We start from the raw sequence: 24,349 nt of genomic DNA, 5'->3' as shown, positions 1-24,349 counted from the left end.
TCTGTTGCTGTTCTCAGGTTCATGTGTTTCCTGATTTCCTATTGTGCATTGAAAAACCGCATTTCCCTCACCACATGTTTCTTATGCATATTTCAGCTTTTATTTAAGAATAGAGTCTCACAAGGTTCCATAAGCAATTAAGATTCCTGTGGGGAAAATTAACCTATTTTTGATTCACTTTTTTGTTAGGAAACTACAAAACATCAGGAAAAATCAGTACTAACTTAAAGCCTACAACCTTCAGGTGTCACCAAGGAACTCAACAATGACACTTTTGTTATTGCCTGGCTGGAGGCAGAGGTTACAATTCTTCTTTATGCTTTGCTGAATATCTAAATGGCAATGCAAAGTCATGCCAACTCTCTCTGTGCCTCTTGTATTATTCATGTTCCTTTTTTGCTCAAAGAGGAACCCCTAAGACGCATATATAATTTTGCTTTCTTTTTAACTTGCCAGTCCTGAGAAAAGTTGGGTTTGACATAATAAAATTCCAAAGCTTAAGAAGTGATTCTGGTCATATCACTGGTGAGATTCTTACAATTCAAATCAGTATGGAGCCAAATACTGTTGTCATCCTTTAACGAACAGCACTTAGGCTTTGGTCAGCTCACATTTCCTACTGGAAGCATTGCTGGCTGGTGTAGTCATGTATTAAGCACAGTCTGGCATAATGAACTTGCACAGATTTTTCAAAACATCCTTCCCTGTGTAAGATGGTAAGAATTTTAGAAATGAAACAGGCTGGGACATCTACCAAACATCATTGGTAGGTGATATTCAGTGGTGCTTAGAAGAGAATAATAGTGTAGAACCTGTTTTAACCTATCTATGAAAGCTTTCAGACTCTCTTAAGACTATCTAAAAGAGGTTGATAACTTACAGAATGATTTTTTTAAACTATTTCCTGCTTATCTATTTTTTACTCACATCTGCAGACTCCCCCTAAATGTGGTAAATGGTTGTCTGTATCCCTCATCTCCTCCCCAGCTTTTACAGACAGAAGGTACAAAGAGCTACAAAAGGATTTTAAAGCCAATCTCCTAGGCTTGTCTCTCACCAGGTTTTTAAACGTATTGCTAGGTGTGAAGGTGGAAGCAGCGCAGTGCCTGCTGGAGTGCAGAGCAAGCTATCTCCTACTGCAGCCCACTTAGGTTCAGAGCCCCAGCCGGCACTGGCTGCAGTCCCAGGATGTGTGGGAGGAGAACGGATCAGTGTCTGTCCCTGTCCTGTATCATCCCCTGAGTATTTGCCTTTACACGATGCAGCACAAAACAGGGGGTTGGCATCTGCACTCTCTATTTTTTCTAACTCAACTTTCACAGCTTGGTCATTAGACATCCTACACCAAGTTGTTTCTGTGATCTTACAATCTTGTACAGCAACTGATGACAGAAAAGACTTACTTCTAGCCCTCACCTGCCTTTGTTTTTCCAACTCATGTTTTAATTCTCTCTAATTCAAAGCAAAGTTATTTTCATAATAGGGCAATAAACACAAGCTGTATAAGAGCAGGAGGAATTAATCTGTTTCCTGATGGAAGGTATGTAAAGAAGAGCTGGGATGAAATGCACTACATTTCACTTTCCAAAATTCTCTATGTAGTCGCGTGGACAGATAAATGCACAAATGTTTGTGAGCAACACCTGTGCATTTATATGCATGTCTTGGGGCAAAGGGTCCTGAAAAATCACTGCCTCAGCTGTAGCACCCCATGTTGCCAGAGAAGGGGAGCTGTTCATTCAGGCAAGTCCACAGGCAGTGGATTCAACAGAACAGAGTTTAAGGTGGTCTGTCCTTATGCTGGTTTATTCCTCCTGCAATTTATGGGTAGACATAAAAAGCCTCAAATGTACACCTCCAGCTATTCTAAAGCTGAATGCAGATTAGAAGGATACTAGTGGTATATTCTAAAATACGCTTGGTGTCTAGTCCCTCTGTGAACCCATGAGCATGCAGATTTTCATATTGCAGCAGCAAACTGGAGTCTGCAAGCACTTGAGGATTTATACACTTTCACCCCCCTATTTTTGTCACTTCTGTCAGCTGATTTTCAGCTTACCTCTGCACGTACAAGGAGATTGGTATTTTAGCACCACAGAGGTTATTATGTTGAGCTCTAAGAATTTTTCATTTCACTGGGAAGACTTCAAAGCAGAAACTACAAGCAGATGTTCAGGTTTGCTGAGCAGTCAGTCCTGGCTTGAAAATCTCCACAGCCTCTTTATTAGCAGCCTGAAGTTTCTTGTTACTGATTGTCAAGAGGAAAATTGGAATGACACTTTCCTGTTAAATTTTATTGCTGCATTCTGAGTTTAGACACAGAGAACCTTAAATCTTTCATGGTATCACCCTCCAGAGGAAAGGCTCACTTAGGGGACTATTAATGAAGAGTTTACTTGCAAGTATCTGACAAGCAAGGCTTGTTTTATCCAAAGGAAAAGAAAATCAGTATCTTCAATTTTGATTTAATTTTTTAATTGGCATCTGTTTACTTTACTATTCCAACTGCAGCCTCAAAAACCCTGAATGCTCCAGTGAGCACACCAAGACAGTCTGATTCTGCTCCTGGGATACTAAGTAGCATGTAGTTGCATTTGCCATAAATAAAATGTGACAGATTGACAGTGACAAGATTGTATTTTCCAGGAGTGAATATAAATTCAGGGAAATTTCCCCTTTTCCTACTAGACTATGGTTCTGTTTTATTAACCAATGTTTTTTCTTCTGCTATATTACTGTGAAAAGAAACACACAGAAAGAAGCACTACAAGGTTACAAGTCCAGTCCATCTGTCCCAAAGTACTACTATAAAATTTATATTATTGCAAAGTGAGGAGCAAAATAGGAACATATTCTTGCCCTGATAATGCAACCACTAGACAGAAAACAGAGGGAAATAAAAATTGCTGATTTCACCATTTGCAATCTAAAAAGTCTGTAGGCACTGTGGCATCAATACTGATCAAGACTCAAAAATAGGAAGCAATATACAAGGCTATTCTGACCCACGGTGGAAATAGTCTCCATCTACAGAAGAGCTTTTGTACAGCACACTGGAACTGCTCAGCCCTCGTTATTTCCTAGGTATGTCGCTGTCGGCAGCTTATAACATGGTTGTGCTATCCTACCTGCCAGTCCTTCTTCCCCACCCACAAAGATTCAGGCTGTGACCAGCACGAGAGGACTGAGTACATAATTGTATACTGACCAGTCACATCATAACAGTCATGAAATCCTGAGTTGATTCAAAAGCCTCATTGCCTCAAGCCTCAAAGTCCATTGCCATGGATTTTAAACCCCAAAGACGCTCCCTTCCTCAGTAGCTCTGGTACTATGACAGGTAGGGACTTGGAGAATTCTAGTGGAATCCTTATGGTGGGATCTGATCACCTCAATAAACTAGAACTCCTCAGATCTATGTCTTCTCTAAAACGTGCGTATTTGTTACACAAACCCTTCCAGACCTAGTTTTGGCACAGTGGTTTTCCTTGACTGATGTTCAGCAGCAACTCGTGTTGCTGATAAAAAGCAACACCAGCAGTATTGCTGTAATTTCTCCTTTGAATTTGCTTTGTACTGTACACATACCTTGAGCAAACTGATCCCAAGTAGTCCTGGCTTTGACCCTCAGTTATGATTTGGCCATCAGCACAAAGAACCATCAGTCTTTGTCAGATGACAGAAGAGTACATCTGGAAGGGACTAAAAAAGATCAGTTAGCCTGTTTTTTTTCTCTGAGGCAGATCATATCCAGTATATTAATGACAGATTGTAGCCTAACTATTTTTTAAAACTTCTAGTGATATAATCTAATAATCAAATAATCTAAGTGGCTTGCTCCTGTGTTTTACTACCCTATAGCAAGAGTAGTAAGTTTTTCATAATATGTAACTAAAATCTCTCCTCATTTCATGTAAACTGATAATTTTCCCATCTTAAGAGAACATGGAGAACAGCTGGCCAACATACTGTCTCAAAGGAGCACTTTGTGCTGCTACTGGGTCCTGCCACTGGTGGACAACCAATCCTGCCTCCCCACATCCCTAGAAATGCATCTTCAAATGGTTTCCTGTGACAAATGTCCCTCATTCAAGCATCCAAACACAATCTGATGATTGTAGAGAGAGAAAACCTGAGTTTTAAAAGAAATAAAAATCTTGTGTCTTGGAACTTAATTCACTGACAAGGAAAACATGACTTGAAAATCCAGGTTGATATGTAAATGTAAAAATGTCCTCTTACCAATGAACGTTTTGAAGTTTTTGCCTGGCTATAGAGGGTATTTGACTTCATTATACCTCATAGAAGGGAAACCCCCAAATTTAGGGTTTTTTTCTTTTGTTTTACAGATTTGAACAATCTCAATTGATTTTTACCCCACTATTAAGTTTTTATCTTCTGGCAGCCTTTGTGTTTCTGAGCAGAATCCAAAGTTGCAAGATCCTACAAAACTGGTTATCTTTTTAGTATTTTGTATCCAAAAGGAATAATAAAATAGTAAAAATCTAATAATAATAATTTGGCATTCTCGGATGCCTCTGAATTTGTGCGGTTTACACCTTAGAGCTAAATGAAATATGACAGAGCAGCTTGATGTATCTTCTCTCAAAATACACTCCATTTCAGTGGCTTTCAGCCTGTCATGCAAGGAAAGTTAGACCAGAGAAGTTACACAGGAATCCAAATGAGGTTATGACGGAGGGTCGCTTTGGTCTTTTCACTGTAACTCAAACAGGGGGTTGGCTATACAACAGAGCTAAACATGTGCATGCGTATTCGGTTCTGTGCAGACTGAACTTACAGTAGAGCATTTGGCTCCCACTTATAAATGTCATTGCTGAATGATTCCTTAGATGAATATTTAATACTTTCTTCTTGGTTCTAGTTATCCCTGAAAAGTCAGTGAAGGAAATTGCAAGAATCCCTGGGACAACTAAGGACACAATTAAGAAACTTCTCACACATAAAAACAGCGTGAAAAAGCATGAAACAATTAAGAATGCGATCCCAGAAGCAGCTGTGACACCATCTTCTAAGACCCACTTGCAGTTACTGGACTATGAAGGTGGCATTGATCTTGGTAAGAGCTACAGGGAGGAAGAGAAAGAATGTGAAGCTACTGCAGAAGAGGAGGCAGAAGAGTCAGATGAAGAAGAGAAGGAAGATTTTGAGAATCAAATTGACCATGAGCAAAGCCTTAGAGGAGATGTCTTTTGTAAGTTTCTTAATTTTTAAAAAATCTGGATTCAATGTAAAATATATAAGCGTATATATAAAAATATATATAAACACTAACAAAATAATCACAAAACATTATAGCCATTTTAATCAGAATTTATTTACATTATTTATTTATTTATTTACAGAAGATTAAAAGTAACCTAACATACTGACTGGTGAGACTAAAGGCACGGAATGTCCCTGTTAGGGGAATCTGTCTGTTGTCAATGTGAGCAGAGAGGGAGTGCATCATCCTGACGGGCGCTCTGCAGGCTGTGCTTTCAGAGCAGCTTAGGCATAGCACGTAGTTTATCCCCATTTTCTTCACAGAAGCCCTAGCAAAACAAGATACTGTGCTGCTTCATTACAAGTAAGAATAATTAGCTTTGACTTGTGGCAGGGATACTGGTCATCGTAAGTAGTGTGCATGGTTCAGAGGAAAAACATAGACTGTGGTGTCCTTGTGTTTCAAATCATATCAACCATATGATAGGCACCACTGTTGTTCATGTCGTTCCCAACAGAAAAATAACTACATGAATCACAGAGTGTTTGGGTTTTTTTAAATGTGAGAGTTTATCTGAATGGACACACTCAAATTTAAAGTATTTGATGGTATTTGAGCTGGAGTCTTGCTTAATATCTGACATTAGTCGTTTATCAGGAAGAATGACATAGTCTGCTTTCAGGTGTTTCCTTCCAACTATTATCTTGTATGCCATGCAATTCCTTGCTGTGCTTTTTAAAGTTTTCAGATGCACTTTAATGGGTTTTTAGTACATCTGGCTCAAACCCTCTTCAAGGTAGAGGCAAAACCACGTAATATGAAAAATACACCCTGATTTATTATACTCATTCATTATACTTTCTCTTTTCCAATGTATAGAAAAATAATGAAAACAGTAACTGCAATTATGCACCATATTTCATAATGATAAAAATGAACACAAAATAAGTTAGAATTCAAATTGTTTCTATTTGATTTGAAGACACATAATTTTTTAAAAGGAAAGATAGTTTTAAAGTCATCTGGAAAAAATGATCTGTAATATTACTACTGTAAGAAAGCCAAGAAAAAATGATTATTCACCTAAATACATTTGAGAATACAAGCTTCTTTACCAAAGGTATGCTTATCCTAAAAGTATTTTTTTTTTCAGTTTTCAGTGGTAATTGGCCTGTTTCAGTTCAGGCTAAGGATGTATATTAACATTGCTTTCCCAAATTATGCTAGCAAGCTGATAAACAGAGTGAAGTCAGGTCTTTGTTCACCAGCCTCCTCTTTCCCTGCAAATATTAACAGTGAGTGCTTATGGCATGTTTCGAGTTTGCTGACAGTACCAAACTAGGGAGAGCGACCCATAGGCTGAAGGGCAGCGCTGCTATTAGGAGGGACCTGGCCAGGCTGTGGAAACGAGCTGACAGGAACGTTGTCCAGTTCAACAAAACCAAATGCAAAGGGAGAGAAAAGCCTTGTGCAACATTACAGACATGGGATGACTGCTTAGGAAGAAGCTTTGTGGAAAAAGGGAAGTGATCCTTCCCCTCCATTTGGCACTTGTGAGACCACATCTGAGGTGCCGTGTCCATTTTGGGGCTCTCCATTACAAGACAGATGAGGACATACTGGCATGAGTCTAGCAGTGCTCCACCAAGGTCAGGGGCCTGGAGGACACAGTGTATGAGGAGAGGCTGAGAGTAAAACTTTTATTTAGCCTTAAGAGAAGCTAAAGGGAGATTTTATAGCTGTCTTCAGCTATCTAATGGAAGGTTATAGGGAGACACAGATTCTTCTTGAAAATATACAGTAATAGGACAAGAAGTAATAAATATAAGTTGGAACAAAAGTATTCTGATTAGATATTGTGAAAATAATATTTTAACATGAAAGTGGACAAAAATTTGTACAGGTATGCAGAGAGGTTGTGAAATATCCATCTTTGGAGATATTCATAATATGACTGAGCTGGGCTTTGAGCAACCTCTTGATCATACTAATGACCTACAGATGTCCCTTCCAACCCACATGATTCTGTGATTCATTCTAAAATTTCAGCTGAGCATTTCAAAGCAGTTTAGAAAGTGGTGGTATCCAGTGTGTGTAGACCTGCATCCTGGAAGACACTTAGATGCCTCTTTGGTACCATAACCATGTAAGCTCACAATTCAGGAATCAGTGACATTTCCAAAATGTCAAAACATCTGCCACCTAGCCACATGCAAAAATACACTTCTGCAGGTCAGCTTTTAACTGGACCAAGTGGTGAAAAGTTTCTGGCTAACGGTGCCATGCCTCCAAAGTTGAGGATCCTGTGCTCAGGATGCTACTCTCCCTCTGGCCAGCCACACTGAATTCATTACCTCAGCCTATCTCTTTACTCAGCCTTTCACTCCTGACAAGCTTATGATACTTCCTGCCATCTTCTAAGGATCCTTTCATATATCTCTTACCTAAAAGAGGTAGCAGGTGCAAAAGCTGAAGCCAAATTAGGGTTGAAGTTTTCACTGGATGGCAAGCTACCCTTGCAGTTCAGCATTACCATGCTGGTACTGCCAAATGCATTTGAGAGTCTCAGACCAAAGCATTAAGTGACTTGCCACAGTTCTCTCACAAGAAGCAATAAAATCCAGGTCTTCTGATGGCCAGGCTCATACTTTAACAAATAGAGAATTCTGTTTCATACACATTTCTATTCTTGTCTTTACAAAATTGCCACTACAACTGACAGCAGTGACAATTAATATTATTGCTTGAAAATACTAAAGCACTGTGTTTTATCTATATTTTTGCCTACACTGTCATTGTTCCAGTCACATTTGGCTGAATTTTCCATTATTGGTATAATTTTATATATAATGGATTTATATGATGAACATGCTAGAGAGATTTTATTTTGCCAGGGGATACTGGCAGAAGGTTGGTGTGCTTCGTGATACAGGGATACCAGTATGCCCCAGATGTACTTTCATTAAGTATGTGAATTCTGTATTATTTATGGCGTTCTTGTTTGATACCAACTATGTAGAGGACTTAAGGCATTGTGTCATTCGCATTTTTCTTTCAGGATAGGTTGCATATATTAATTGTGTTTCCTTTCCTTTAAAATTTTCATATGCTATACTTGGTCCTTGTTATTATAAAAATTCAGTCACAATTGAGGCACTTAATTGCTTGAACATTTGGCTTTAAAAACACTTTAATTTTTAATGATACTGAATGATCTTTTGGAGTACATCTTTAACTCAGACATACAGCTTGTAAATTTACATATTGGCTTTTTGCCTCCTCTGCTGATGTCTATTCAGCAGTGATTCCGTTACTAACCCATTAATTTCCTCCATATAATCCTCTCAGTTCACATAGTATCTGTGTTTTGTTATTAATATTGATACTGTTTTTCTTCCAGGGAGAGTACTTAATTAGGAAAATGGGTAGGTCACACTTTTTAGAGATGTTAATTAGTATTTTTAAATTTATGTATTATTTTATCATAGTAGTTTTACTACATAATAAATACATAAGGAGCCACAGAAAAATACTGTAGAGAAAAAGGGAATTATTATATGGAAAAGGAATTTATTAAAATAGACCAACTATCAAAATAAAGGACCTTTGTGAAAACTATTACTCACAGGGTTTTTTAAAAACAGAATATTAAAGACAGTGAAGCCCCCAGCATTTAAGAAATGTCAAAAATTAATCTGTGAAAACATATGTTTCTTCTTACATTGTTATACCTTATGATACTGCCTGTAATGACTTTAAATGACTGTTTTCCATGGGATCCCTACCTTGTTCAGTGTGAAGGAAGGACCTGTCCTGCTGTGAAAGGTGCAGTTTAAAAAGTAGGACTCTGTGTCCTATTGATGGCAAAAATTGCAGATGTATAGAAAATAAGAGTAAACCAAAGTATTGGAAAGCTGCTTACTGTGTGAGAAATGTCCTTTCTATACAGGGAAGGAGACACAGAGAGGTGGAACAAAGTGCTTGGTTATATAGGCAGTGACTGTACAGATGTCTCCAGACTCAAGCTAGAGGTGAACCCTGTCATTTTCTAACATTTCAGTGCTTTTCATGTACCATTTGTAATCCAGAATGGTATTGCTAACTGGAACGAAATTCCATATTCTGTACTCTTATCAGTTTATGAAACTCATATCGTGCTTAAAACACTCCTATAGTATCATGTAGCCGGCTGTGTTCATTACAGAGCCTCTTCCTTTGATAGTACCAAGAATGAGAAAAAGGTTTTGGATTATTATTTGGCAGTAGTAAAAGTGGACTGTTTCCCTTACAGGTTCTAGGCTCTTAATTCTGAACAAGAGCACTCTCTCAGATAATGAGGATATTTGCTCTTAATCTTATTCTTTTCTGATAATTAGACCACTGTGTGAGTAAATAATGTTCAGACAGCTCAGTCCACAGCTATAGATAAAAGTCTCAAAAGATGTCAGACATCTGGCAAATGTAATTCTTTCAGAGGAGGATGTGGTAGCACAGATGTGGCATATTCCTTTGAGTCTGACATAGTGATATACTGCATATATGAGAAGCTAGTCTTCATTTTACTACCTCTTATATTCTGCTTGATTTTTTTACAGTGCCCATTCTGGTTTTCTGGGGTTTTTTTATGGGCTTTGAACATCAGAGAGCAGTGTTAGAAAGACAGTGAGTACCATTTTTGTGAGAGTCCCCACGTGCTGCAGTTTCAGGCACTTCAGAAATTCTGTTGCCCACAACTAACACACTTAAATACATAGGTGCTTGTATTCTGCTATGTAACTGTTCCTCCAATATAGCTGCCTCAGCAAGAGCTCAATGTGACGCCATAGATGATTTATTAGAAACACAGTCCCGCTAACAGGGAAAAAAAGGAATTAAAGCTTTAAGGATAGCACATGCATTACTGCAGATAAATAGAAGGTTACTTCCAAGCTATAAACCAAGCCATGTTTTTCAGACAAAAATGTCATTTCCAAATGCAGTATAAATAATTTTATATACAGCAGTTGGCAAAGCAGAGAGGTGAAACCAAGTGCATATGAAGGAGAATTTATCAGTGTTTCAGTAAGCTCCATTAGCACCACAGTCACTTAGCAGTTGCTTACCAGTGCTTTTGTACTCTTTCTGAAGGGTGCCCATAAAACAGTGTTCCACAGACCTATTCTACTGAGCTTCTGCTTGTTAGGTTTGGGGGTTTAGCTGCCTTTTTTTTGCTTTTTTTACTTTGAACCTTTTAATGTTGCAGTTTAGTCCAAACAGCACTTTTCCAGATGTGCTCCTGAAGCTTCCTATTGCTTTCACGAGCTCATTGGCCCTTATTTTGACTTACAGACCAAGTTGAGGGTCTGTCTGCCTGGTACTTTTCAGGCGGACCTAAGCTCGCTCCAGTTGTGCTCCAAGCAAGCCAGGTGCAAGCCAGCTCCAAACAAGAAGTTACATAGTCAAGAGTTGGTGCAACTGGCAGACCAGTGCTAACAAACCTGTTTGGCAGGCAGAGTGAACTGGTGTCTGCCTGCATTTCTAGGAGGACACTGCTGTGCACTGTACGAAAGGATATGCTTGAACCTAACTAACTGTTTTGCTATATCTTGTAGTAGCAGTCCACTATCCTCCTTTACTTCGCTATCTAAAGGTCCCCAGACAAGGGGCTCTCAGATCTCATCTATGTCATTATGCGCAGCACTCCTTGTAAGCCTGGTGGTTTTAAAGTGGAATTCTAGTTTCATGTATAAATTTGTTTCTAGATCCCCTTCATGGCACTTTATTTAGGCACATTTATACTAGAACAGTGTCTCAATGCTTCTTTTCAGCACTACTTTCTCATTTTCTGAGGTTATTGTTAAGAAGCATTTCCACGATTGCATACATCCCCAGTAGTTTCAGAGTTGCTTTATGAGTCCTGTTATTTTTTAGGGAAGTACTTCCAGCCAGATAGAGCTGTCTGGGGCTGTTCTGTTTTGCAGAAGGTCTCTTTCCTTGCTGCAGTTCTTGATAATATAATACAACTGACAAACCGCATCTAACATGTCTCAGAGATTCCTACTCCTCAGAACAGGGGAAATACTTAGATACATGTTGCAGGTAGCAACACTGAATTTCTTGCAGATGTAAGAACCTGTGTCAGCAGTAAGGTGGCTGTTCTCAGGACCAGAACATCACCAATTTATTTATGGTCAGCTCATCGCAGACATTCATAGACACAACTCATATGGAAATCGGTGGTAGGTAGTTACCTCTGAAGGTAACTCTGAAGACCAGGGCGTTAGTTCTCTCTGCCACTAATTCCTGCTCTTAATATCAACCCATCTTACCATATAAGAGTATCATGATGACATCAACAGTTAAAAATGTATGGCACCATGATATGAAGAGTTTTATATGCAGAGATTATATAGTAGATAGTGCTGCAGATAAGTACATGGGTGGGCACCAGCAGTCCAGGAGGAAGGATAGACTCAGCTGTGCCTAAAGTAGGATGTTATGTGAGCTTTTGTTTTTCTTCGAGTATGTTCTTAGGGAATGTAAGACAAGGCCTGCCTTTCTGCAAGTACCACTTGACAGCAGAAGAGCTGAAAAGAGAAATCCTGCCTCCTGCCTAGTACTTAGGAGGGGGTAGACTCTGGATCCTGGCTATGTCCAGTGATGGTCTGATGTAAAAGGCAGGCACACTCCAAGAAGTAAGGTTTCTTGGAAACTTTTCTGTAAGCTGTAGCTTACGGTTTCTCATAATACACAGCTGGTATCTTCCAGTAAGTGGAGAACCTGAGTGTAATGCCTAACACTGAAAACAAAAATAGATTTGGATACAAAATTTGGCTCTTTTTATGTGCATGACAGTTCTTCACTTGAAGCATCTGCAGCACTCAGCTACACCTGCATGTATATCCCTCAAAAGAATTCAAGTGTAATTCAATAACTCAATAAATAAATCATTCTGGCAGCTGCTGTGTTCTGTTAAATCACTCCACTCTTTCCAGAACTGATCATATTTTAATAGCTCTCTTCGTTTTGGCAAGAGTTTTCACAGCCTCAGCCTCTTTCACTAAGCGTGAGGCCAAGTTTATGGCATGACAGTAAACTTAACACCTAATCTCTATGTGCCTGTTCCTAAATGTGTGTATGTAGACATATATTAATTTGGAGAAAGATACATCAGTCCTTGCCTTAAGTAAGAATATTATCCAGGTGATCTAAGCAATGGTCTGGGTGAGGGGAAGGCTGCAAGGGCAACAAGAGGGGACACGCTCCTGGCAATTCATCAGAAAGCTCGTAAGATTGCATGAGTCTCCTTTCTCAGCTTAATTCAGCACCTCAGGAAGTGCCTCCAGGGCCTCTTCATTAGTATGTTTTCTCTGGTGTACACACAGAGCAATTTTTGACAGTTTTGAAGACGAGGAAAGGTTAAGTAGATGGCATGGTTTTTATAGTGCTAGGAGGCTCTGGATTGTAGTGGGTTTTAAGTATATTCTTAAAATTGAGTATGTGTTTATGACTGCGAGTATGCTGGAGCATTTCAATGGAAAGCCCTAGCTCAGTGGAACTCATGGGAGCAAACTCCCCTCTGAACAAATAAATGTGCGTGCACGTGAAAGTAATGACTTTAAAATACTTGGCATTTGTGACTTTCTGATAGCATGTATGTTGATACAGTGCGGAGTAGGGAAAAGTAATTTCTGTTTCCATAGCTGGCACTATTCCAATCATCTGGCAGTGCTGAGGAAGCCTGAGCTTTCCTTAGCACTGCTGCACACATGATGTGGCTGAAAAGTGAACTTCAGTCTGTCAGGCCTTCCACTAACAGCTTTTGTAAGCAGTAATCCAAAGGATCCTCCCTCACTCCTCCTGTAAAATGGCACATTTAAGCTGTTTTCGTAGGTTTTTATGCATATATGATAGGTATCATCTGCATATGTGTTTGCAAAGGATAGAATCCTCTGCCAGTGAAAGCAGCCTTTCCCTTTATCTCATGTGGGATTAGTTACCTACACAGGCTCTGCACAAAGAAGTCGAGATTATCGAGTGCACTTCTCTATTAATCACTTAAAATAGTACAAAAGAAGCTCACTCATAGAATTTTTAAAATACTTAGAGTATTTTAGAGTAAATAAGAGTTTGCAAGCTTCTGTATCTTCATAGCTTATCAGACAAGGGAGGTTTTGCCTTGGTCTCTTGAATCTGCTGCTGAAAAATAGTGCTTCTTGAGTAACTCCTTTAGGTCAGTATTGTAGGGAATGCACATTGACTGTACTGCTATACTGACTCTTCCAGTTTGGCACAAGGCACATCAACCAGTTTTTTACAAAGGAACTTATTCAGGGGTTTCCACCAGGACTGGTTATCAAAACATCAGGCTGTGCTTGCCAGCTGTTGCAGGGAGGGTGAGGAAGAGGTAGAGCAGTCACTGTGCCCTTCCTTCCCAACAGGCAGCAGAGTTTACCACGTTTGCAGGACAACATGTACCCCAGCAGAGAGTACAGCTTCAGAAAAATGATTTCCTGGGAATTCTGTTACAGTAGCACCAGGTATCACTCACCTGAATACAGAGCTGCAGGCCTTTGATCCCCCAATGTTTATGACATTTACAAAGTCTCTGACATTACCCAATTTTTGAGGCTGCTGTTGGCAAAGTGCTGCCAAGCCACTGAGTTGTTGACTTCACTGTCTGGTAGAGTTCAAGTACTTTGATCATTAGTTGAAGTTTTGTAGCAAGAAAGTAGATCACCATGCCAAAGAAAGATCATGTTCCACATTTTATGACCTTGTGAATCTTGTAACTCCATTGCCCACAGCTTAGAAGGCACAGTGCTGTGCAAAACAGCAATTTAAATAAAGTTTTAAAATTCAGAGTTAGTATCTAACTGGGGTTAGGAATGCGAATTTGGTGGTGGGGTGGAAAACACATACGTTGAGTTATTTAAGTAAATGATGGCAAATCATGATACTTCCTTGGTATAAAGGGATAAAGTTCCATTTTCTGTTCCTGTGATGACTCAGCAACTTGACAAGTTGTTTTCCCTAGTTCCCAAGGTGAAAGAAGCAGCTGCTTTCAGCCCTCTTTTGGCACAGAGGAAGGTTCCAGTGTCAAGACCAGAGCAAGAAGGTAGATTATTTTTATTCTACAGTATTCATTTTCCTGTGTATTATGTGTTTTCATGACAACCTATATTAGCTAAGGCAGAACCAGTTTAAAAGCCTTTAACATAAAACAAAGGTTTGATGAGCGTGTTAGAGACAGTATCTGGCCAAACCATTCTGCCAGTTCCAATGTAAGAAGCCAGTCTTATGTCCTATTCAGAACATACATTCAAAACATTTTAAAAAATCAATTAAAATTTAATTAATTTAATTAAAAATTAAATACAAGTTTATAACAATGTATAGAAAGTTCCACCACATTGAAAATTGACTTGCAATTGAATTTCACTTGATTTATTTCTCAGTCATGAAAAAATAATTTCTATTGTCTATAAAATGAAACCATGATTAGAAGAGTGTTGCATAGTATGTAACAATATGCCAATGTCCTTCAGCGATATTCTCTTGGGTTTTCTCCTGGTCCTCTGTCAGAAGTCAATAGGAATCTCCCCTGAACAAGACTGAAGTATTTACCCTGAATCTTAAATAGCCTGGCTGTGAATTTATTATGGTTCCCAATTCATACCAGTAAGCCCTGTGGATATCAGAGTAAGATAAATCTGCTCTTTCTCATGTTAAAGAATTGTTACAAAATCAGTCAGGAGAGCGTATAAGGTCCAAGACTTGTCCATTTATGTACACAACTTAAGCTTCTGCCGTGCCTTAGGAAACTGCTTCACACACTTTCAAATAGAAAACTTCACTGCCTGTTTGGAACTGTAACAGGCTGTAGGGTGGCTCTCATCAAAGCAGAACATAAAGGCAGGTCAAAGAGCACTCCCTCTCTCCTGGTGAGAAACAGTTTGCCTGTGATGGGCAGAATCATGAAGCTGACTATAAGGACCTGCTTATGAGAACCACAGAAAAAAGCAGAAATCAAAAGGAGGGGACTGAGGGATCATACTGAGCTGATGCATTTACAGGGCAGCAGCATCCTCCTGGGGAGTTACCAGCCAAGTAGGCAAGGGCTGAAATGCTGGGATTGTCTGTAGCTGAGATTATTTTTAGAACAAGGTAGGTTTCACCCAAAACCAATCCACAAATGCTTCCAAAACTTAAAGAAAACAGAATAGACAGATGTGCTGTCTGATGTTAAGGATAAGATACTGGAGTTTTTCCAATTCAGGAAGCAGTAGTCTCGGAAACAATGGATTTATACAGTAAAGCTCTCTAAATGCCATGTACTGCACTTCTCTGTCTCATGATATAATACATGAAAATATTAAGGATGCTTCTTTCTGAGGAAATTCAGATGGCTGATGTATTATTCTTAATCTGATCTGTAATGCTTGCATTGTACAGTGTTTTTTTCTTTGTGTACATAATGCTTTTAATCTGCACAGTCAGGAAGGCTGTGGTGTGCTCTGGGTGACACCCTTTTTCATGTGCTCTAAATGTCAACTTGTTTGGGCTATTATGAGTATCAACTACTGATGCAAAGGAGTCCTGTCATGGAAGGCCATCTTCTCAGTTTCGATGGATAGAGCTGGAGCTTGCGCATCTCAGCTGATTACAACTACAGCAGTGTAACAAATGGAGAGAGGAAAGCTCTAAAGCTGGCAGATCTCAAATGATTTATGATGGTAGAGTTCAAAACTAATGCCTCCAACTATACCTGGCAGTCAGCACATGCTCACTATACAGAAGTCACAGCATATAAACTCATGTGCAGATAGGAGATTAGCAGTAAAAAGACACAACAGATTTTTCTGTGAGTTAAAAGAAAGAATTGCTACATAAATTCTGATGTTTTCATTTTTTGCAATTTAATCTAGGTCAATACTATCTGAACTTAGATTGTAGGTAATTTTAGAATGGCCTATACATTAATAACTGGGTGAATAAAGAGCAAATTATTTTTATCAGTACTTATAATACAGTGCTCCTTTTATCTCTGAGTCTCCATTGCCAGTTTTTTTTTCCAGTTGATTGCAGCTTCAGTCGAGGCGTTTGCGACTGGAAACAAGACACTGATGATGACTTTGACTGGAATCCTGCTGATCGAGATAGAGGTATTTAAATATCTGTCCTCTGCTATGCTTTGATTTGATGGCTCACCCCCTGCAAAAAAAAGAGGGATGGAGGGAAAACCAGAATCAAGATAGCTTTCCTATTAGTCGGTTATCTTTATAAAAGAAAAAAGGAGGTAAAGAATGCTGGGAGTGGAAATTGTTTCTTTGAAATACCCAGTGGCAACTGGTAATCAAGAACGTATTTCAACACACACAAATCAAAATATGAGAAAAATTATTAGAATATAACTGTTCAGAACTGCAAGGTACAAAGCAATGGAAGCTTTATTAGTTTCACATTGTGTCTCTGCAAGACTGCTGGAGCATTTAACCACACATCTGCCATTTAGATGGATGTGGCAGTGCAGTCACTGAAAATGGCTTAGACAGCGCTGTCATAACTGGTCAGAAATCTCAGGCTCTGCAACACCAAACTAGTGACAGCATTCCTCAGAATGAGCCAAAGGCAGGGGCTATTCAAGTACAACCAATACCTGACCTGGTACCAATAGCAGGCCTCCTAAAACATGAGAAAGAGCTCCACAACTGCGATGTGCAGCCTCTGTGCAGGTGTACATAAAAAAAGTGTTGCTGAAGAAACTTGTTTGACACGATATCTCTTCCCTGTGAGACAGGAAATGTTGCAGAAGTTGCTGCAGTAGGGACCAGTGGATCCTGCGGATCCTACAGGCCACTTGCACCAATTCCTACACACACATTCTCTCCCTCTTCCCTCACAGTCTTTCCATCTCAGTCTTTCTTCACTAATCCTTCCTCTCCTGCTCCAAATCCCCAAGTCCCTTCTCTGTGCTGTCACTTCCAGGAAGAACTTACCCTGACTTTACCCCATCTCCCCAAACTTACACCTGCTGATTATGACTTCATTTATAGGCCCAGATGTTTTATCCCTTTATCACTTTGTCTGTCTATGTCATTTCATTGGCTCTTCAGGATTTGGGGAATAAGCTATCAGTTCCTTTATGAGTTTGTCACCACTGCAGAGGACATTGGAGAGAGTATTGAGTTAGCTCAAGTACTGGAAATGGTCTGATCAAAGAGGCACAGCAGCATGTTTCAGGCTGTTGCATTTGAAAAACCAAGATGGTTTTGCCTTTGAAAGACAGTGCAAGGAAGAATGACTGTGATTGCTAGTGAAATATGAACTCCTGTCCTCTGTAAACTGATCTGACTTCCAACAGTACAAGCTTTTTCCTTGCAAAGTACACTCCCTGCTGCTTTTCTCCAGTCTTTTAAATTTCTCAAATAACACAGCTTCCATGTATTTTCTTTGCAAATATGTATTCAGTTTGCTAATATATACCACACGTCCATTACAAATGCATTTTCCTTTTTTTTTTGTTACGAGGTGATGGGTACTACATGGCAGTTCCAGCTTTTGTGGGGCACAAGAAGGATACGGGGCGTCTAAAACTTCTCCTCACGGACCTCAAGCCAAAGAGCAGCTACTGCTTGATTTTCAGTTATCGGCTTGCTGGTGAGAGAGTGGGGAAACTCCGAGTGTTTCTGACAGGCAAAAAGCATGCTCCTGTCTGGGAGCAGAACAAAGGAAAAGATGAAAGGTGGAGAACTGGAAAAATAGAGATATTTCAGGGGGCTGAAACAACCAACAGTGTAAGTATAATTCAATTTATAAGCCAACTACCATAACCATCACAACAGCTTAATTTCCTAATCCTTAAGTGTTCCACCAACTGTTTTAGAGGCATCACTTACTGGCAACTGAAAGGCATATCTGAAATGGGCAACAGGAACACACACTTTAGGAGGCAGAAAAGTTATTATCTAGCTGTAATTTCAGAACTGAGTTGTCCCAGTTGGTTAGGACACTGATGACAGTAATCTTGTCATTATGTAAAAAACTGCATCAGATCATAAATCAACACAAGCAGTCAAAATCTCTCCTTAATAAATATCTCATGCAACAGAAGCATATATACATGCCTGGAAAAATGGAAATTTTCTGTTTCATAGAAGAGGATGCTCTCAAGCCACACTAAACCAGACCATGAGAGCAAAAGGAAATGTCATGTATAATCAACCGTGGGCAATCACCTTAGGAGCAGGACATACTAGCCAACAGGGAACACTACACTGATGTATGCCTGGAAACTGCCCCAATCAGGACTTCATCAAGTTTCCCCATGAAATTCTGACTTAGATTTATGTGACTGAACATTTTCAGTGCTATGTAAAGGCTTCTGCTGAACACTGAGTATAGATGAAATGCAAGCCGTTTTCAAGGTTCTTTGCACTGCTGGAATGATGTAGAAAAGCCCTTACATAAGTGAGAATCAGATTATAAAAAGCCAGGCATCCTATTCATAAAAATGAACCTACTCTCTCTATATAGTATACATACTATACTGTATATATACATACTATATAAACAGAGAGTAAATAGATACATATTATATCCACCCAAAACCTAAGGATCCAAATAGATTGAACAGAAGTGCACTAACATCACATACTGTGATGAAACTACATTCTTGTAATAGGATTTCACTCAATTTGCTTTTTTTTTTGTACAATGAAAATAAGTAATCTTATTAAAGGAATCCATTTGGTATTTTAAATCTGTGCAGAGGATTATAAGTTTATTTCAAATAATACACAGAAACTCTAAAAATCGCAAGGATTTAAGTCATTAAATCCTGTATTGTGATAAAACATTCTTCACATATAGCATTATAACTAATTAACATTAAAAGTTGCTAAATGGTTGGATAAACTACATCTTCACTGTTAATACATCTCTTTTCTTATGCCAGGTCACTTTTGAATCGGAACGTGGGAAAGGCAAAACTGGAGAAATTGGAGTGGACAATGTTATACTAATTTCTGGTCTGTGTCCAGAAGATACCTGATAATGGATATTTGAGTATACTAGATTTAATCCTGATTTTAATATTTGCCTTACTAGTAGTGTATTTTTATATGATTTTCTTTATAAAAAGAACAAAACCATAAAAACTGTGCCTTGAAATTAATGCAGCAATGCAAACAGAAAAACTGACATGCAAGATGCAGAGTACACTTTTTAATGAGTTATTCTAATTCTAATACATGCTTTGAGTGTAGCACTACTGTATTTTATAATTCAAGGTCAGGGTTTCTAAAGTATTATTTGTCTAGCTTTTTTACAATTTCTACATGCTTTTATTCCTTGAAGTTATTTTCACAGCTGTTCTTAAGTCTTCTATTTCCTATCTTGTACTCCAGAAGAGCATAAAGCAGTATTCAAGAGAATGTTACTACTTCTGGTGACGTCATTTTAACTTCTTACTTAGTGTGTAGATATTCAATCTGTTCAACAAGTAAGAAGAAAGAGGAGCTTTATTTCCTTCTTGACGAAGCTAAGCAAATTGTAAGTGAAGTCATGTGTTTGAGGGATATTTTCATTACTAATAAAGTATGTGAAATACCTTGTTTGTCATCAGTATCTTTGAGTTACACAAATCACTGTTTAGAAATGATCCCTTTATAGGTTTATAAGCATTTAATGTTCACCATTAACTGGCACTGAAAAAAAGAACAAAAAGAATGCCCCATTATTAGTACTTAAGAAGCTTCACATTATGTACTGACTTTCAGGAACAAATTGGTTCCTGCTGGATTGCAGGCCTACCTTACCCCACAGGGGTGTGAAAGAATGGTTTTCATTTTCCAGTAGACAGTACAACCTAGTGACCACACAATAAGGCTTCTTCTTACACAACTGAAAAAACATCTTTGTCATGAGTTCCTTCATCTCCCTTCAAACTTCAGCAAAAGAGATGGAGACTCCACCATCCACAGGAGCAGGAAGTGATCAGAACCTTCTCCCACAAACTAGGAGCTGCCATCCCCACCACACTTGCCCATGCACACACACACATATATGTACACACGCACAGACATGTTTAAGGAGGGTCTAGAATCCAGGTTCCACCTTTTCTGAAAAGAAGTTGAATGACAGTGCTGTGGAGGACAAGACCATCTTCTTGCATCTTGTGATCTCTTCTAAAAGTACCTAATGGTCTGAATCCCAAGAGGACAGTGATGCCCACGGAGAAGGACTGGTTCAGGCAATGCTCAGTTAAACTTGCATGCATACATTTTCTTCTTGGTTAGCTCTATGTACCCCCTTCTAGGCTGACTGCTCACTGTTTATTATTAATGACACTCTTTATTTCTTGTATGAAGAAGGAGACATCCAATTGAATACAGTTTTATAAAGGAACCTGAAGAATTTTTAACAAAGAACAACTACAAAAATTCAAACTATTTGAACTGCACCTGTGAAGCAAGTCAGGGATGCTTGAGATGTTTCTAGTTGAAACACAGTATTTTTGTACTTTGCACTCAGCTGAGGAAAGGGTAAGCAAGATTGGAAATGCCTGTAAAGTTTAAAATAACTATGTAATCAGGAAATGCTTGTTCTTTATTAAAACTGAGTTGTGTTACAAAACAAGTGCTCCAAGAACTGTACATGGACTTCAGCTTTGACATATGGATTTGTTTCCTGATGTTTTTGGAGGTGCTAAGGAAATTACAGAATAAAGACTTGAGGAAACCAAACTATCTTTAATCTCAGGGCAAAGACTCTGGGAGTTTTGAAGTGAGAGGAAAGTTCCCTCAGCAGTGGATCAGACGCTGACTGTGATCTCGGGATGCCTGAAGAACCTGGTCACAATAAGGCAGAAAAGAGAAACAAGTATTTTTCTGGACTCACTCCTCCTTGTCTGACTCTCTGAAGTTGAACTACCCTTACTGAAGATCAAGAAAATGAAAGATCAAATTTATTGAAATATTTTTTTGTGTCAAACAGCAATTATTTACACATGCACAATACCCCTAAACCTTAAGAATCGTTACAGTCTTGAGCATTACAGTGCAAATGCTATATTTGAATATGTATGTGGAACAAATCAAGTCCATCTAAAAAAGTTCAGCTAGACGTTTCTTGCATGTGCAGTTATTTGGCATGGAAAGATAAATACTGCCTATGGAAGGCATAATATCTAAAGATTATACATATAATATTGTGTATTGTGCTCAATGCACAAACAATAGAGAGTAAACACAATGAACAGTCTGATATGGAGCCAGATATACTGATATTTATTCATTGTTGGCTGAATCACAGCCCATCATGAATCATGACTGTGACAGTTACTTTAGTAGTAGCATTCCATCCAAAAGACAAGATGGAAAGATTTTCCTTTTCATGGAACAAGTAAGAAAATTATTTGCGTAGATCAGTACAAACTGCAGTAGCTGCCATAAAGCTTTCTGTAGTAGATGCAGAAGTTGTTTCTCCTTTGTTTGCAATAGATTGTCAGACACAAGATATCTTGCATCACAGCAGATCATAAAAATAATTCTAGCATAAGATCTGAAGAGCAAAACTGAAACCTTTTTTGTTGTGAATAAATTCAAAGATAGCTTCTGCAGAGGCAACAAAATAAATCCATTATGTATAGATATTCATATACACCACATCAGTGCATCAGCAAATTAACTGGCATTGTTTGCAACATTCATTCAAAAGATGCAACTGCTCAGAGCAAAAGCTACATGTTTCTACATCAAATGAAAACAGTTAAAGGGCATATTATACCCATAGTCATCAATGCCTCCGAATGTTCCTGACAGTTTTCCACTACTGTGAAATGTGAAATCGTTATCTGCTTGATTATTTTAGACAGCAAGGAAACTGCACTGGTAGTATTTGAAAACGTTACAAGTATGCTATAATCAAGTGGCTTGAACTTTGATATAATTTGCAACTCTTAAGTCTGATAATAAACTTTGGAGACAGTACTCTGCCTGCACGTTAATGTAAAAAATGAGCTTCTAGCTAATTACCCAAATCTATATGACATCCTTCAAAAAATAACTCAACAGATGTGATCACTTAATCTTGAAGGTTGAATAACAAAAGGTTTCAATCACTTCTTCAACTGCCAAAAGAATTAAAGGAGACATTTAATTTTGTCAGCCATGAATACATGGAAATGCAGAGGCATGTTCCCACAAGATCATTATCTTGTAAACTGCAATTGAAAGGAACTTAAAACATTTTCCAGTTATTAGATGTTATTTTTAAACATTATATAAGGATTCCCCACTGCAATTTTTAAGGATCATAAAGATGAAGGTAATGAAGAGATGCTTTCAATGACTGATTGCCACTCATATTTACTTCATAACTGATATTTTTTAGGACAGTCATACACCTGCATGTACTGGAGGTATTGAAATTCATGACAATATATTAATGAAAAGGTAAATAACAAGAATGTGTAGGTAATAAATTATTTGGACATAATGCGAACTGTTAAATAAAAGCTCATCACAGCAAAAGATTTTTTATGGAAAAGAATTTCTAATTTTAATAGCTATTAACTTCTCAAATACCTGACTGTAAGGTTTGATTTCAACAACGTTAGACAGTCAGTCTCTCAGACCCTTCCCAATCCAAACCCCAGCTCTTCAGGAAGTGCACATTGTAGAACTATTGAGAGAACACTGATAATCTTAAGTTTTTATTTGGGGAATATTCAGTCTTCATTGATTCAGTAAGCATGAAAGCATGACTGAATGCTTTAGAAGGTTCTTCCACTGCCACCCCCCACCCCCCTCCTTTTTTCTTTTTTTTTTTTTAAGGAAATAGCATAATACTCTGTCTGTAAATCTCTCAATTTCTTAATATTTCTGTAATGCATTACCTCAATTTCTATTTCAAATACACCCCTGAGAAGAATATTCTCCTTAGATAGACTTAATAAATCATCTTAATAGTGATCCTTTTAGGTCCTCAGATTAAAGCTAACTTTAATCCCACATTTAAAGTGTTTTATTAATCCATTTTAAAATTAAAGTATTTCAAAGCTAAATATTATCTAGGAAAATACAATTTATGACAAACAATTTATGTATTTGACGCCAAAAGAAATAAGATCTGAATTAAAGGAAACAGCATTTCCCTAGACTTGCTTTAAAATAGCATTTCATTCTTTTTTCTTCATATACTTCTTTTTACTTCCATGCAAAGATTGTGCTTCTCCAGCAAGCTGGATGGTGTGCAGGAGCACTGAGTAACTCCACAGAAATGCTTTGCCAGGGCCCAGTTCCAAGCATTCCCTCAAATGATTCCCAGGCAGAGCTTGGGAGTCAAAGTGCTCCAGGAACCACTCCCAGGAAGTAGTCTGCATGTGGCAGCCCCATTTTTTGTAGCATAGAGGAGGAGGTGGCCTGTTCAGATTCTTCCTGTTTGTTCTGTACACAGACAGTAGCAAAGTTAGCAGCTCATTCAGGACTTTAAATCTTCCAGAGCTGACAGCCCTGCTCCATTGCTTTCTGCTGGCTGTATAGGGGACATCGTGCTTAACTCTGATGCCCCAAATCTGTTGACTCAACTGGACACCTGTGCCATGCAGTCAGTAAATCCGACTTAGGCAGATAAAGCAAGCAATTCAAATTTTGGCCTTTGATTTCAGGCTGATATCAGTTAAACATTAAATCTCTGTGTTTTGACTCACTGCAGTATTATAGTTTTCTTGCTATGGTTGATAGCTTAATATACATGATGGCGTCAGGTTTCTCACCTGAAAACATGGCTCAATTTAGAACTACTTAATACCATAAAAACCCCAGAAGTCACAATGATAAAAAACTTTGAGAAATACATGCTATAAAGTAATCAGAAACAATATATTTCAAAAACACCCCAAAACCCATTCTTCCCTCAAGCACTAATTTTATTCTAAATTAAGTACTGTTCACAGCAGACTTAAAAAGTGCTAGAGCAGATCCTGTACTCAAGAAAGCCACAGGTTCACTTACAGTGAATTACTCATTAGCATGACCTTCCTGTCTGGGATGTAAACATATGGCAGTCCTAATTTTCTTTGTCTTCTTTGAAACTGCCAGAATTTTAAAATAGTCACCTCTTCTAGAGGCAAGGGGGCAC

The 24,349-nt window shown here is 38.4% G+C and overlaps 1 protein-coding gene across 1 annotated transcript in view; it reads left to right on the top strand.

Moving 5' to 3' along the window:
- EGFL6 (EGF like domain multiple 6) overlaps positions 1-19,836 on the top strand; it is a 43,900-nt gene extending 24,064 nt beyond the window's left edge. Inside the window, exons 8-12 of the mRNA XM_040582744.1 lie at positions 4,886-5,215; positions 14,244-14,324; positions 16,285-16,371; positions 17,738-18,003; positions 19,164-19,836. Coding sequence (XP_040438678.1) covers positions 4,886-5,215; positions 14,244-14,324; positions 16,285-16,371; positions 17,738-18,003; positions 19,164-19,259 — 860 coding nt within the window. The 3' untranslated portion in view covers positions 19,260-19,836. The remainder of the gene's footprint in view (positions 1-4,885; positions 5,216-14,243; positions 14,325-16,284; positions 16,372-17,737; positions 18,004-19,163) is intronic.
- The last annotated feature ends 4,513 nt before the right edge of the window (positions 19,837-24,349 follow it).

Source organism: Falco naumanni, chromosome 2 (assembly GCF_017639655.2).
Source record: "Falco naumanni isolate bFalNau1 chromosome 2, bFalNau1.pat, whole genome shotgun sequence".
Classification (NCBI taxonomy): domain Eukaryota; kingdom Metazoa; phylum Chordata; class Aves; order Falconiformes; family Falconidae; genus Falco; species Falco naumanni.
Note: the sequence above shows the minus strand (reverse complement) of the source record. Positions and strands in the feature narration are given on the sequence as shown.